The 13,266-nt window shown below is 40.1% G+C and overlaps 1 protein-coding gene across 4 annotated transcripts; it reads right to left on the bottom strand.

Annotated features, from left to right (window-relative positions):
* Positions 1-656: 656 nt before the first annotated feature.
* On the bottom strand, positions 657-12,313 carry u2af2a (U2 small nuclear RNA auxiliary factor 2a). Of its 4 annotated transcripts, none has more exons than XM_042489887.1 (12): positions 11,879-12,313; positions 10,315-10,456; positions 6,262-6,297; positions 5,848-5,954; positions 5,525-5,676; positions 4,728-4,844; positions 4,479-4,635; positions 4,276-4,355; positions 3,780-3,902; positions 3,575-3,661; positions 2,464-2,712; positions 657-1,060 (listed from the first exon to the last, which is right to left on the bottom strand). In XM_042489887.1, the coding sequence occupies exons 1-12, from the start codon at positions 11,925-11,927 to the stop codon at positions 926-928; spliced, it is 1,434 nt and encodes a 477-aa protein (XP_042345821.1). In that variant the 5' UTR covers positions 11,928-12,313; the 3' UTR covers positions 657-925. The 4 variants fall into 4 exon arrangements, with proteins under 4 accessions (XP_042345821.1, XP_042345822.1, XP_042345823.1 ...); XM_042489888.1 differs by having other exon boundaries at positions 4,497-4,635; XM_042489889.1 differs by lacking the exon at positions 6,262-6,297.
* Between the last annotated feature and the right edge of the window lie 953 nt (positions 12,314-13,266).

Here is a 13,266-nt window from a genome sequence, read left to right as displayed (position 1 = left end):
GTAAAAAAAAAAAAGTTACAGAAAGTAGAAAAGAAAAACTGGCATACTTGAAAACTTTCGTTTCTGCAGCTCATGTTATTCTGCGGCCTGAATACAAGGTGATATTACAGCTCAAATCAGTGAAGCTACACACACAATTACAGTTGACATTCAGATAGAGTCCAATTAGACAGTATATTCTCTAACAATCATCCTGAGGGGGGCAGCAGTCTGATGAAAATGAAAGAACATGAAGATGGAGTCCAAACAGGGAAAAAAAAGTCTCCTTTCACCTTTCTAATGATGGTGGCAAAATGGAAGTTGATGTTACAGCTACTGAATATCTAGACTAGATGATCAAACAAAAAAATGCCCTCATCTTCCTCTCCATCTCCCTCACATCTCCCTCTCACAAATAAACACTCCTGTTTTCTCTGTCCCCCCTTTCCCATCACATAAGTCCAGTTAGTTCCCAACTGCACCTCCTTCCTAATGTACTTAAAACAGGCTACCTCCATTTAAATACAAACCTTAAAGTGTGGCACCCCCCTCCCACCCAAAATGACATCCCTGTCTCACAAAGTATAAAAATTGTTAACCCCACCCTGGACCTATTATTACACACATCTCTCAAAAATCTTCGACCCCCCCCACCCACCCAGCTACACCCTCACCACCCAAACATAGCCCCCCCCACTGTTATGGACTGAATATAAACCCTGCCCCTTTTCTCCTTTTCCAATTCTGAATTTTTTTTTTTTTAACCTCTGGACGTTTCAAGTAGATCTCAAATTATAAATGGGATATCACCGAAGCTATTTGTCAGGTGGTTAATACTCCAAGATCTACCTGAAATGTTGTTTGGCCAATTTAATCAGGGGGCTGATTTGGAAATGGGCAAAACATGTTCCCTCCCCACCCCATCCCCTCTTGTTTTTGACCTCCTCTACCAGAAGTCCCGGCGGTGATAAGCGTCTGGATCGCAGTATTTGGTCACCACCACCCTGTTGGCAAACTTCCTTCCTGTCAGCCCCTGCATGGCCTTCTGGGAGTCAAAAACGGACATGAACTCCACAAAAATCTAGAAAAAAAGGAAAAAATAACCGTTACAATAACAACTGATAGACTATCACCTTGAGGTACATTGGTTTCAAGGTGTATCTTAAACATATGAATATATGAACATCAACAGTTATCATACATCTGCTTTTCTACAGTACTGAAACTGTTACATTTGTGTTTGTTACATTTGTTTTCAAAAAGATTTTTTACACATACTTCTGTTTGAAAAACTGGTTTCAAGTTTAAGTTTTAATAAAACATTTGTTAAAAAAAAACATTAATTTGAAAGGTCACTGAAACTGATAACAGTTTTAAACCCTACAGTGATATTATCTGAAATTATCATACAATTAAAATCACACGCTGTTGCAACCCTAGTATCATCATTTAACAGAAGCTATCTAACTTTTTACACCGTGTACTATCTCAGAAATTATTACGCTTTATAAGTGCCACCATTTGATTAACTTAAACACACAGCGGTGTCAGACATACCTAGTTTAGCTGCAGACGGCTCAATCAGGAGGCAGGTTTGTAACGTCCTGTGTTCAACGCCTTTTTAAAATGTTACTGATGAAAATGGAGCGTATGCCTCGAGAAATCTTCGCATCTTTTTTTAAAGAGTGCTCCGGCTGTTTTGCGCACCGTCGCTCCGTGAACTTCTAGTTGGACGTCTCTGAGCTTTTCAGAAAGGCACAGGTGACATCTCCTTCAGTTACTGTACGATACGTCGCTCACAAATCACAAGGACAGGTAAGCGTGGGAACAGATCAGCAGGACGACGAATGTTCCTGAAATGTCACTTCATTCAAGCGCTTCATAAAATATGCGCTGGGATGAAGGGCTCCCCACCTCCCTGCCACGACTTTCCCGTTTACGAAAAATGCTGTGTGAACACACTCCCTGAGAAGTGTTTTATCGAGGTAACTCAAATCACTCTTGTTTTACACCATTCGCTGCTAGCAGGCAAAATTCAGCGTCGTCCGCTTCAGTTTGCAGCCACGACTGCAGTGATTTTAAACCATTCATTTTTTCTGTCGGTTTTCTCTCTTACCATCAGTTTAACTCAAAACTAATCATGGACATGTGTGAGCATGAGGTTCATGAACGTTACTATGTTTGAATGCTAATACTGAAAATAGTATTGAGGAAAATTTATTTTACATTAGATATAGTATATATAATTTAGATGGGTTTTGTATACAGTGTTTTGTTAGTGTTACATATTTGAAAAATAATCTAATTTTTTTTTTAATATATTTCAGAGATTTCGCCTTAAACCACTAGAGGGAGACAGCGTGTCACCAGTGGCATATGTACAATAGTTTGAGACCAGCGATATATATATCATCTTTTTTTTTTGCTATCTAATTCAAGACAAATCCAATTATGGATTATCGAATCAAATATAGCTGTTCCTACCTTGCCGGTCCCAGGCACCTCAAGGCCGTCCACAGGTCGAGGTATCTCAATGCTCTTAACTTGGCCGTACTTGCTGCACTCGTCCCTGACGTCCTCCACAATCTCCTCATATTCTTCATCATCCAGCAGCTCCTCCGGGGCCACCATGTTCATCAGACACAGCACCTCAGTGGGCAGGCCACCCATTTGAGTCACGGAGCTGTTCAGACCTGGCACCTGCAGCGTCACCGGGGTCTGATTTATACTTGTCTGCAAAGACAGGCAGAAAGGTTGGAACAGGGTCAGCGGCATATTTTAGATAACAAAGTACTCCGAGCATTGCGACTTCTTCAATGTCCTACAATGTAGACCTAACGGAGGTGAAAAACAAGATATGTCATATTTGTCTGCTGACTGGTGCTGCCACTTTTATAAAAAAAAAAAAAACTTACAGTGTTGGTTCACATTAATTACAAAACATCTCCTCACTGACCTCTATATATTTTTGTTTTACTTAACCCTAGGTACTACTTAAAGTGTGGAAATACTTTTTATTGGTGAGTTAAGTAAACCAAACATTAAAAACCCACATTTTAAATCCAGCCCTATGCTGTTGTGATTATTTGGCCGTAATCTGTAATTTACCGACAGTTCACAGTAGGTGAATATAGTGCACCACATGTCTCATCACCTGAAAATACATAAATGAGTATTTTCACTGGCACTACATTGCTTTCTGCACTGCCATTATACACATAATTAATCATAAATGATGAATGTTAGAAATAGTTGGTGCACTGTAGTTGCCTACTGTAAAGCAAGTGGTTACAAGTTTAAAATCCACGAGCAGTGTGTTAAAATTCAATGTGCAAGAAGCTTAAACAGGACAAGTTTCATAGTACTCAATATCTGATGTGTATGCAAGATATTTTCTCGGACTACTTTGCAAACAAGTTAACTTAACAGGAAAAGTTAAACACGTGCACTTGTCAGCTGTGTGTCTGAGAGTGTGGCAGATATATTTGTACAGTAGATTTCATCAGCAATGTGTCTTTATCCATTTTAGCAACTCCAAAAGAGCATCCAGCCTCCCACCACCCTGCTGTCATCTGTCCAGCCTTTGCACACTCACCAGAGTGGCGTTCTTGGATCCCACACTGGCTCTCTGCACCAGGAGCTTCTTGTCTCCCAGCTGCATGCCATTCAGTCCAGCAATAGCCTGTAACAATATCAAGGTTTATGAATTATGCTTTCCAAACCCCCCATACAACTGTGGAGGCTTGAAATGATAAAGTAGTATTTGGACAGAGTGTATTTATAATTTTCCAGCATGTTACCTGGTCATTAAGGTTGACATCAACGTATTCACAAAAGGCATATCCTTTAGATAAGCCTGTAGCACTGTCCTTCACCAGGTTGAAGGCCTTCAGGGGGCCAAATGACGTCAATAGCTCCTTCACCTGAGACACAGAGGACAAGAGTCACTTTAAGTTCAGCGGTTTTCAAAAAGCTCCACTGACTCCAACTTTTCTATCATGTGAACGAAACGAAAACAATTTCTCCTTCAATGTTTTAACTGTCGCTTTGATAAATGTTTCAATAATGGTGAAATTAAAACAAATAAATTTAAAAAAAACACTAATATTTGAAGTGTAAACGTGTACAATTTTATAAAAACAGAGCATTCAACAAAGAGGAAGCAGCAGAAAAGGTCATCTGGAGCACTAAGAACTTCCTGACTGGATGAAATATAAATGTGCTGTACGGACAGAGCGTGGTACATTAGCTGTCGCCTCGTTTGGAGGCAAAGCTTTTTCATGCAGAAGTACTGACCTGGTCATCGTTCAGGTAGTTGGGCAAGCCGCCAATGAAGAGCTTGTGAGCTGAGTCTGGTACCACTGTGGACACAACACCTGCAGGAGACATGAGGACAACAGTAAGACAACACAAACAGACAAGCACAGAGAGCAAGCTCCTGTGATGTATTAATTTTTGAATACTCATGAATTATGCCACAAGTACTTAGGGTTAAAAACCATTAATTGGCTGTGTACCAGGCACATAGACACTGGGGTTCTCGCTCATGCCAGGCAGGGGCTGGTAATCGTGGGGACGACGAATCTTGAGACTCTGGCCTTGAAAGATGATGCCATCAAAGGCCATTGCCTGTGTTGTTTCGTCAACTGAACGAAACTAAACACAGACAAATTAGAGGTGATTAAATTCTAAATTGCCGGATTAAATCCGAGGAGAACAAATGAGATGTTTACGGGATATTATCTCACCTCAAGGAAGGCAAAATTCTTATCCTGGTTGATCTGTACTGCAAGGACAGGGTTTCCAGGGGCCTGAGTAAGACCACCCAAACGCATCTGGGCATTGAAGAAGTCCATCATGGACTCCTACAAAGAAGAGAGGGAATGAAGAAACACAGTTATTAAATTATAATGAAATAATAAAAAAAAAAAAACACTGAGGTGGAATCCCAAAAACTCCAGGTTCCTACAACTTTAAGACTATTTAAGACCTTTTAATGCCGCTCTGAAAATTAAGACAATTTACAACAGACTGAAGACAACTGAAGACAAAAAACCCCACAATTTTTGGGGGAAACACCTAGCGGTTGTTGACGTTTTTGATTCCCATCGTGGCAAGTTTGAAAAGCTTTTTGCTTGAAGTACACCGAGCCTTGTATGCGTTGCCTTTTAAAGATCTGACCCATGTTGCAAAGTCTTGGTTTAAAAAGACATTTTTTTGTTGAATTTGCAGAGTAACGCAGATGGTGGTTCCTCTGCTCTGAGCGTTCCAACCACGAACAAAATATGAGTGCTGGTGGTTCTGCTATCCTGATCTGTGACATTAATGTGAGATGCATTTGGTAAATTATTAAAAAAAAAAAAAAAAAAAATTAAAAAAAAACAAACAACTAAGGCGTCAGCAATCCTACTCCAATGTTTTAGCATTTTTAAGACTTTTAACACATTGATTTAAGACATTTAAATACCCATTAAGGCCTTATTTTTAGATTAATTGTTTAAATGCCTTCTGAGGCTTTTTAAGGATCCGCAGTCGTGTTTCTCACCTCTGTGATACCAAAGGGGATGTTGCCCACGTAGAGCCGGCGAGCCTGCCGGGTCATCTGGCTGCCCACTACAGGGACAGGGGTGGGAGTAACAGCCAGGCCATCTGGAGTCATGGTTGGCAGGAGGGCTGTGGCCGGGATCTGTCCCGCAGCTGGAGAGCAAAGTCAAAGACGGATTCATTCATCAGTCTAATTACATTTTTCGTTCTTATCGAACAATAGCATGATACGCATATTAATGATGTGCTGGAGTAAGGTGACATCTAGGAAGCTTTTTTTTAAAAAAAATGCATCAAACACAAAAAGAGAACTGGGATGGTTACCTTGCATGGCTTTGTACTGCATTGGAGTGATGTGTTCAAAACCAGGCGGAGGGACATCCCAGTACTTCTTCACCTTGTTCTTCTTCTTCTCGCGGTGTGGAGAACGGCTGTTGGAGGAACAGAGGGTGAGATAACAGCAGAACCGACAACATATAATTATATTTCTTCTCGTTAGCTCTGCAGTAAAATATTAGATCAGATCATGTCTTCAAAAAGTATACGACAACATCCAGTAACTTTTGGGGCCACTGCATTAATCAGAAATGTGTAAACATGATGGGAAAGGGAATAAAAGGGACAGAATACCCCATCCAGGCAGATATTTACACAATGGGCCAATGCCACAAAGAATCAGAGGCAGGTCATTAAATTGCAGTTGTTGCAAACCAGCTTTGTGTTAGTTTTCTGTATTACCTTCCAGCATTGTCCTGGGGGTAGCTGGATGGTGAGCTGAAATGACATTGGAAGGGTTTCACATTTCTCTGAAATCACTCATGACATTCACCAACATTTCTACTTCACATAATGAGAACCTGCATTTCTATGAGCCTCACTAGGTACTACAGCTCACCGGCCTTGGCGATCAAGGCGCAAAATCAGTTGAAGTTCAGACGACAAACGGAGCATTCAGTGAGCCTCACAGCTGACATGCAATGCTTTTTGTGAACAACTAATGATGTCACAAAAGCAGAAATTATATCCTCAGAAACACACAGCAGCTGCAAAAGAGAGGGGTCAAATTTTGCATCTGCTCACACTGAGTGACCACCAGTAACTTGTATTAACCCTTTGAAACCTGGACCGACGTCTATTTTCTTTTCCTGCAGTCAGACATCATTCAAAAGCATTTAAACCTCTGAAACCTGAAAAAGTGGTTTGATTTCTTTAGAAAAGATTAGAAAAATGGGGGGCAGCCGTGAGCAATTTGACAAGAAATGTCCCACAAATTCCAAGATATAAGTAAAACACTACAAGAAAATTACCTAAAACTGATTAAGAGAGGGAGGTAATGTTGAGATAACTATATAGATAATTTTAACTTTAAAATGATGTTATAAAAAATACATGTTATTACATTTGATTTACTTTTTAGCACTTTTGCTTGTTTGTTTGTTTTCTAATTGTTCTTCTTTTTTATTGTCAGGGAATATACTTTTTACATTTTAATCTCCATACCATTTCTTAAATTGCTCACTGCTGTATTCCCATGATTTCAAGCCAATTTGCTCAGGTTTCATAGGGTTAAATTAGCACTGGGAAACGTGGAGCTACAGAGAGGCCAAAGGTCACATTCACAGCCAACAAGACCAAGCTTTATAAAAGTCCATATTTTTTCATTATCGGTCAGTGTTAGCCATCTGACCAACACTGACCGATACCAGATTTACTGAAAGCATATTTTTAAAAATACATCATTTTCAACAATTCTAATCATCTCCAAAAATACAAACAGGTGTTTTGTGTCCAACGTGTTTCCCTGACAACAGCCAGTATTGTCACATTGGTAGGTGTTGTCAGAGGTTTTGGCAGCGTTCTAGGAAGAACTTGCACTCATTTGAAAATGTCCCTATAGCCAAAAGCCTAAATAGTGCAACAGATAACCACAATAATTGTGCACTTTTTGAAAGAAGCAGTAAAAATAGTTAGGGCATACCATGATGTTTATTTTCAGATGTGGAGGGAAGTTAGGCAAACTAAAGTTGGCAAATAAAACCTTCTGTAGCAGGTCCAGTTTTAAAGCTAGCCAAAAGACCCAGACATCATATTAAACTCGATGACAGCATGCACTGGTTGATAAGTGGACAACCCACTCTACCTCCTGAGCCAAAGCCGCCCCATAATGGTAATGGTAACGCGCAAAATAAAAATAAAAAAAGGTCCTATACAGCCTCATTTTCACTGCACAAAAAACCCACTAACAGGACCTTTATGTCCGTGGTAAGTGCACAGGTATGTCTTTGTGAAACTTAAATGTTTCTTGAAACCCAATTTTCACGTGTTTTGCGATTTATAGTTTGATTAGGCATGACATTTTTGTGATTATAGCCAATATTGTTGTTCCAGTTGTTTGTATGTGTTCAATAAGTCTAAAATGTTGTTAACATTTGGAAAGTAGTCTATCATACTTTACGGATGGGTATTAGGAATAATATAATTATAAATAAAGGTATTATATGCTATTATCCTTATGAGCCTGAAGCTTTGGATCACTTCCCCTTAAACATTAAAATCATGTCAAGAATTAATCCACTGTCACTGCAAGAAAGGATACATACATTGGACGGTGCAATTAGGTGATGTGAGGCTCTAAGGGCAGAGGGATGTCGTACACTTTAAAGCCCTCTGAGGCAAACCATGTTTTGTGATAATGGGCTCTATAAATAAAATTGACTTGACTTGTAAGTGTGTCAAAGCTCCACTTAAGTGCACTGCACAGTGCTTTAGTCCTGGACTGTTCGATTGTGATCACCATGATCATTGTTATCATTATCATCATTACAGCTAAAGGGACAGACCACCACCAAATCAAAAACACATAACCTTTCTTTTACCTGTGTTGCTGTTCATCAGTGTAAAATTTTGGTGTGAGTTGTCAGAAATGTCATTCTTAAAGAAGCAGACACTATGACCTGTTTACTCTGGATAATTGACAGACCTTGTTGTGAGCAGTTTCATGGAGGATTTTTTTTCTTTCTGTAATTTCTGCATATCACTGTGCAGAAGGAAGCATGCATCTATGGCAAGCATACCGCACCACTGAGCTAGCTAAGGTTACAGCTCAGTCGATGAGGACGACATCAATGTTTACATCTCGCTCTGTCGCGAGCACCAGCGTCTCATCCGTGACTCGATGCACGCTTCCATCTGCGTGTTGATGCAGTTGGTGGGCTTAGTTAGTTCCTGCATGATAGCGCCCACAACCATGTCTGTGGATTGTCTTGTGTAACTGGGTCATGATTTCTCGGAGTGGACATTGCCATTGAGTTTTTGAAATGTATTTCTTCTGGGGTTGTAAAAGCCATAAGCCAATTACTAATTAGTTCCATTATATTTGAGAGAAGTCAGACATCTTTACGGCTGATATCTCCAACACTCACATCAAAACTCTAAAATCTAAATCTAAATCTAAAATGATAAACAGCTATTCTAGCAGAATTCTGGTGATCTCAAAAGTGTAACCAAATGAATGGGCATCCCCAGTTTCATTGGAAATGACATCTCTATTGTTTTTCTGCACTGTTTGGTTCTAAAATTAAACATGTTTGAACATCAGATGGCAAGGACTGGTGGCCATCTTGGATGTGACCTCTCACAGTGCCCAGAGGTCAAATCTGACTTCCCTCCACAGCTGAAAATAAACATTATGGTATGCCCTAACTATGTTAGAAATGTCATGCATTTCTTAAAAAGCTTACAATTTTCACAATTTTGGGAGCTTATCCACTGTACTATAAACAGATCCCATCAAACAAAGCAGCTCAGGCTCATCATGATGAGAGAATCACACACGCTGCATGTGACAAAGACATCTGATGTAATGCGACACCAGAGTGAGTATGCAAATGAGCCAAATCACAAAGTAATTCTTGTCACAGAAGATCTATTAATACCAGTATTTGTGATTCATGGTTCTGGGGTGGATCTGAAATTCTTCATAAAATCATTTATAGTTAGTCTTGAAGCTTTGCGGTAAATTATCAAAAATACAAAGCAGCAGCTGTTGCTTTATGTATTAAAGAGCTTGTCCCATAAGCTTGAGGCAAAATTACTACAATGTCATTAGCACCTGTGACAAAAAGCTTAGGGATAAAGAACATAAAAATAACATCATCCAAAATAGACTGTATGACAGTCAATCTGTTAGTGAACTAATATTAATAATTCAGAAGCTTAAGTGCAGACCATTTTCAGTGGAGGCCAACCAGCTCATCTTAAGTCAGTCTAAACCAATCACTGTGATCCACAGCTTCACTTTACAGCCGCTACTTGCTGCAGACACCTGTCAAGCTTTCTGAATTTACACTGTGGCCAAGACTGGAATCTGCCAGTGTTGCTGCTACAAGATCAACACCCCAAATTTCAAAAGGATGACAGGAGCATGCTGGCGAGGACATGACTTAAGTTTGTTAACATATGCTTGAATTTGGACTTTGCAGCCATGTACGATACAGTAGGCAACTGGTTAGAAGCCAAGACCAAGTTGAGTGTGTGGAGACGACACGCTGGTGTGGCAACAACACATGTCTGTGTGCACACTCTGAGTGATGCCAAACTCCAAAAAGTGTGTGCATGCTTGTGTGTATCTGTAAAACTGTGAAATAACCTCGAAACAAAAGATTCTTTAAATGAATATGGTCAAAAACATTTTACCCATCTGTATTTACAGGAACGACATAATGGAGGTGCAGGGGTACATGATTAGGTGACATTTTTTGGTCCAGGCGTAGGTACATAAAAAGTTCTCACCTGCGTCTGTGTCTGCGCTCCTTACTGTCCCCACGGCGGTCCCTGCTGCGTCTATCCCTGTCTCTGCTTCTCCTTTTCCTCTCTCTGCTGCGGCTGCGGGAGGAGGACCGGCGGTGGTGGCGGTTCTCTTTGTCCCTTTCAGCTGCAGAAATAAAGTGCTTATTAAATGACAGAACCGTTTCTACAATGTAATAAACAGCTAGTCAGTCTGTGGAACAAAGAAAACACAGTATGTTACAGATACTTATATCTGTCATAGCATATAGACAAGGACTCTCATATTATCTGATCTTAGATAGATAAGACATGCCATGAGCAACACTGTTCAGTATGACTGCCCATATTTTAAATGTTGTTAATGTTCAGTTTTATTAACAAAGCTCGATATCACAAATCACTATTTGGCTTAATGGGCTTTAAAGTATACAGCATCCCTTTGTCCATGGACCCTCAAAGCTGATAAGGAAACTGGAGAAAAAAACTTAATCAGGGAAAAAATGATAGAGGGGTAACTGAGGAGGGAACCCTCTTCCAGAACGGACAGACAGTGCAACAAATGTAGTGTTTACAGAGCAATACAATTACAGTAATCAATATAACAAAATGATACATAGGAAAGAGAGAGAGAGGAAGAGAGGGAGGGAGGAGAGAGAGAGTGCACAGCAACAACAATAATGATGACTACAACAACTACTATAGTAAAGATATGAATATCCATAAAAGTAGTTTATGATAATATGCATGTTTCATGGATGCATTACAGTGTATGTATGTGACAATAATAATCGCGTTTATACAGTCGGCATCAGGCAGGACAAAGGCATCAGCGCAACCATGGGTCACTGTAAAATTGGTGGACTATGTGATGACACTTTTTGTGCAAGAGTCCAGCTTTCACGGTAGTGTGCACTGATGAAAAAATAGTTACCAGTCAACCTAATGATGTGTCTAATCTGTTTAGAATGAAAACTAAACAAAAAATATGCGTATAGTTTGAACTTTTGGTTCAACGTGCCAATTTGGCCAGCTCATGGGCTAATGTAGAGCACAACCAAGGAGCAGTGTATTAACTGTCCATGTAAATCTGGGTTAAAGAGAGCTTAATTAGGGATATGGGTAAAGGCTCTGGTTGGCCACGTTACTGGCTGGGTGAGAGAAAGCTGAAAGCAATAACAAGTAAATAGCAATGGAAATGTTCATCGGACGCAACAGCTGCAAATAATGCATGCTAGCTGCCCCAGTCATTCAGTCAGCTGGTACGGGCAGTTGGATTACCAAGATATAGACCGCCCCTGTCTTAGAGAAACAATGTTACCTTAACATAGCAACGCCTGCAACCGATATTCAGATACTATAAATCATAATCGGTCCGACAAGACTGCCCGAAAGTCAAAAGTAAAACTACACCACATCTCAAATGGTTCGAGAGTGTGGGCTAACAATTTAGCTTACAATGATCCAGTAAATAGACATATCCACAGTAAGCTGAACCGATAGCAGAAATTACAATTAAACGTTATATCACCGCCATTTCACATCTCTGATGTGCAGGCGGACTATTTACCTTGTTTGTTTTCAGAGAGCTGCCTCTCGAATTCGTCGAAGTCCGACATCTCTGTGGTTTGAGGGCTGCTACGCTTTCAGCGACTGCGTTGTTCAGTTGGCGGTGGCTAGCTTAAGCTAGCAACAAAGTGAACAACACTTTTAAAAGAAAGCGCCTCGCCGATGTAGTTCGACTAAGTTTGCCTCACCTAGTAGCCTACTTCACACAAGAACTACCAAAAATTAGTAAACCAGCACACACATCAGCGGTGTGGTATTTATTTACAAGGTAACAGACAGAATCATTGAGAAAGAAAACGTGTTCGCATGGGTTAGCCTGCTAATGTTAGCTAACTAGCTTGTAGCAAAGTCCAGAAGAAAAGGCCCGCTGCTCCAGACACCAGTGTGGGAGCTCGTTAGCTAGTTAGCCTGCTAGCTTGCACGAAAGACGGATGAATGAGACTCTCGTTTCCAACACAGATGATGCAACCCCCGGGGTCAATCGTCCACGAGGCGCAATTGTTTGACTATATCAGTCAAATGCGTACGCTTTTAATTGTTTAAAGGCGTGCGAAAACAATATAGATTTCGGTATGCCCGCTTTTTTGCTCCGTCTCCCAGGTACCCCGTGACACCGGAAGTTGATGAATGACAAGTTTCCGGTGACTGAAAGAGACGCCTCCGATCAAACCGGATTAAACACTCAATCCTTCAGGGTCCCTCAGAAGATAAATTCAGATTTTCACTTTTGCCTCTCCCCCAGAGACCCTGCTTTACTTATCAGAATATGAGAGCGGTTGGGGTGGGACTTTTCTTTATATCGGGGATACTCATTCTGCTTTGCTTGGGGGACATTTTTGCAAAATAATAGGAGGCCAGCTGCAACAACTCCATAGATTTGTCCAGGATTTTAGGACATTTCTATGATTTTAGGAAGTTTCTGGGATTTTAGGACATTTCTCCGATGTAAGGACGTTTCTATGATTTTAGGATATTTCAAGGATTTTAGGACATAAGGGGCTTGTCAAGGGGTGCAGGGGATCCTCCACTTGCACATTTTTTGATAAACAAGCTCTGTTTTGATGCTGTTTTATGCACTCCTGATCCTATATATATGTATATATATATATATATATATATGTCCATACCAGCATGTAAAGTTTTTTTTTGGAATTAAGTTTTTTTTTTATTGTGGCTTAGATGAGGAGCATTCAACTTTAAATGGCTGTATTTTGTATCTATTTATTTTTTTTCCCAACTTTTAAAATAGCAAAAATTACACAATTTATCATAGCCAGAAACTGTACAAGCAAAAATTACCATTAAATTTAATAATTTGCAAAGGTCCTTGAACACATTTTATGGGATGAATGCTTCCTAAAGACAAAAACATCACCAAATCCAAGCTTA

This window comes from Plectropomus leopardus, chromosome 7, assembly GCF_008729295.1.
Source record: "Plectropomus leopardus isolate mb chromosome 7, YSFRI_Pleo_2.0, whole genome shotgun sequence".
Taxonomy (NCBI): domain Eukaryota; kingdom Metazoa; phylum Chordata; class Actinopteri; order Perciformes; family Serranidae; genus Plectropomus; species Plectropomus leopardus.
Note: the sequence above shows the minus strand (reverse complement) of the source record. Positions and strands in the feature narration are given on the sequence as shown.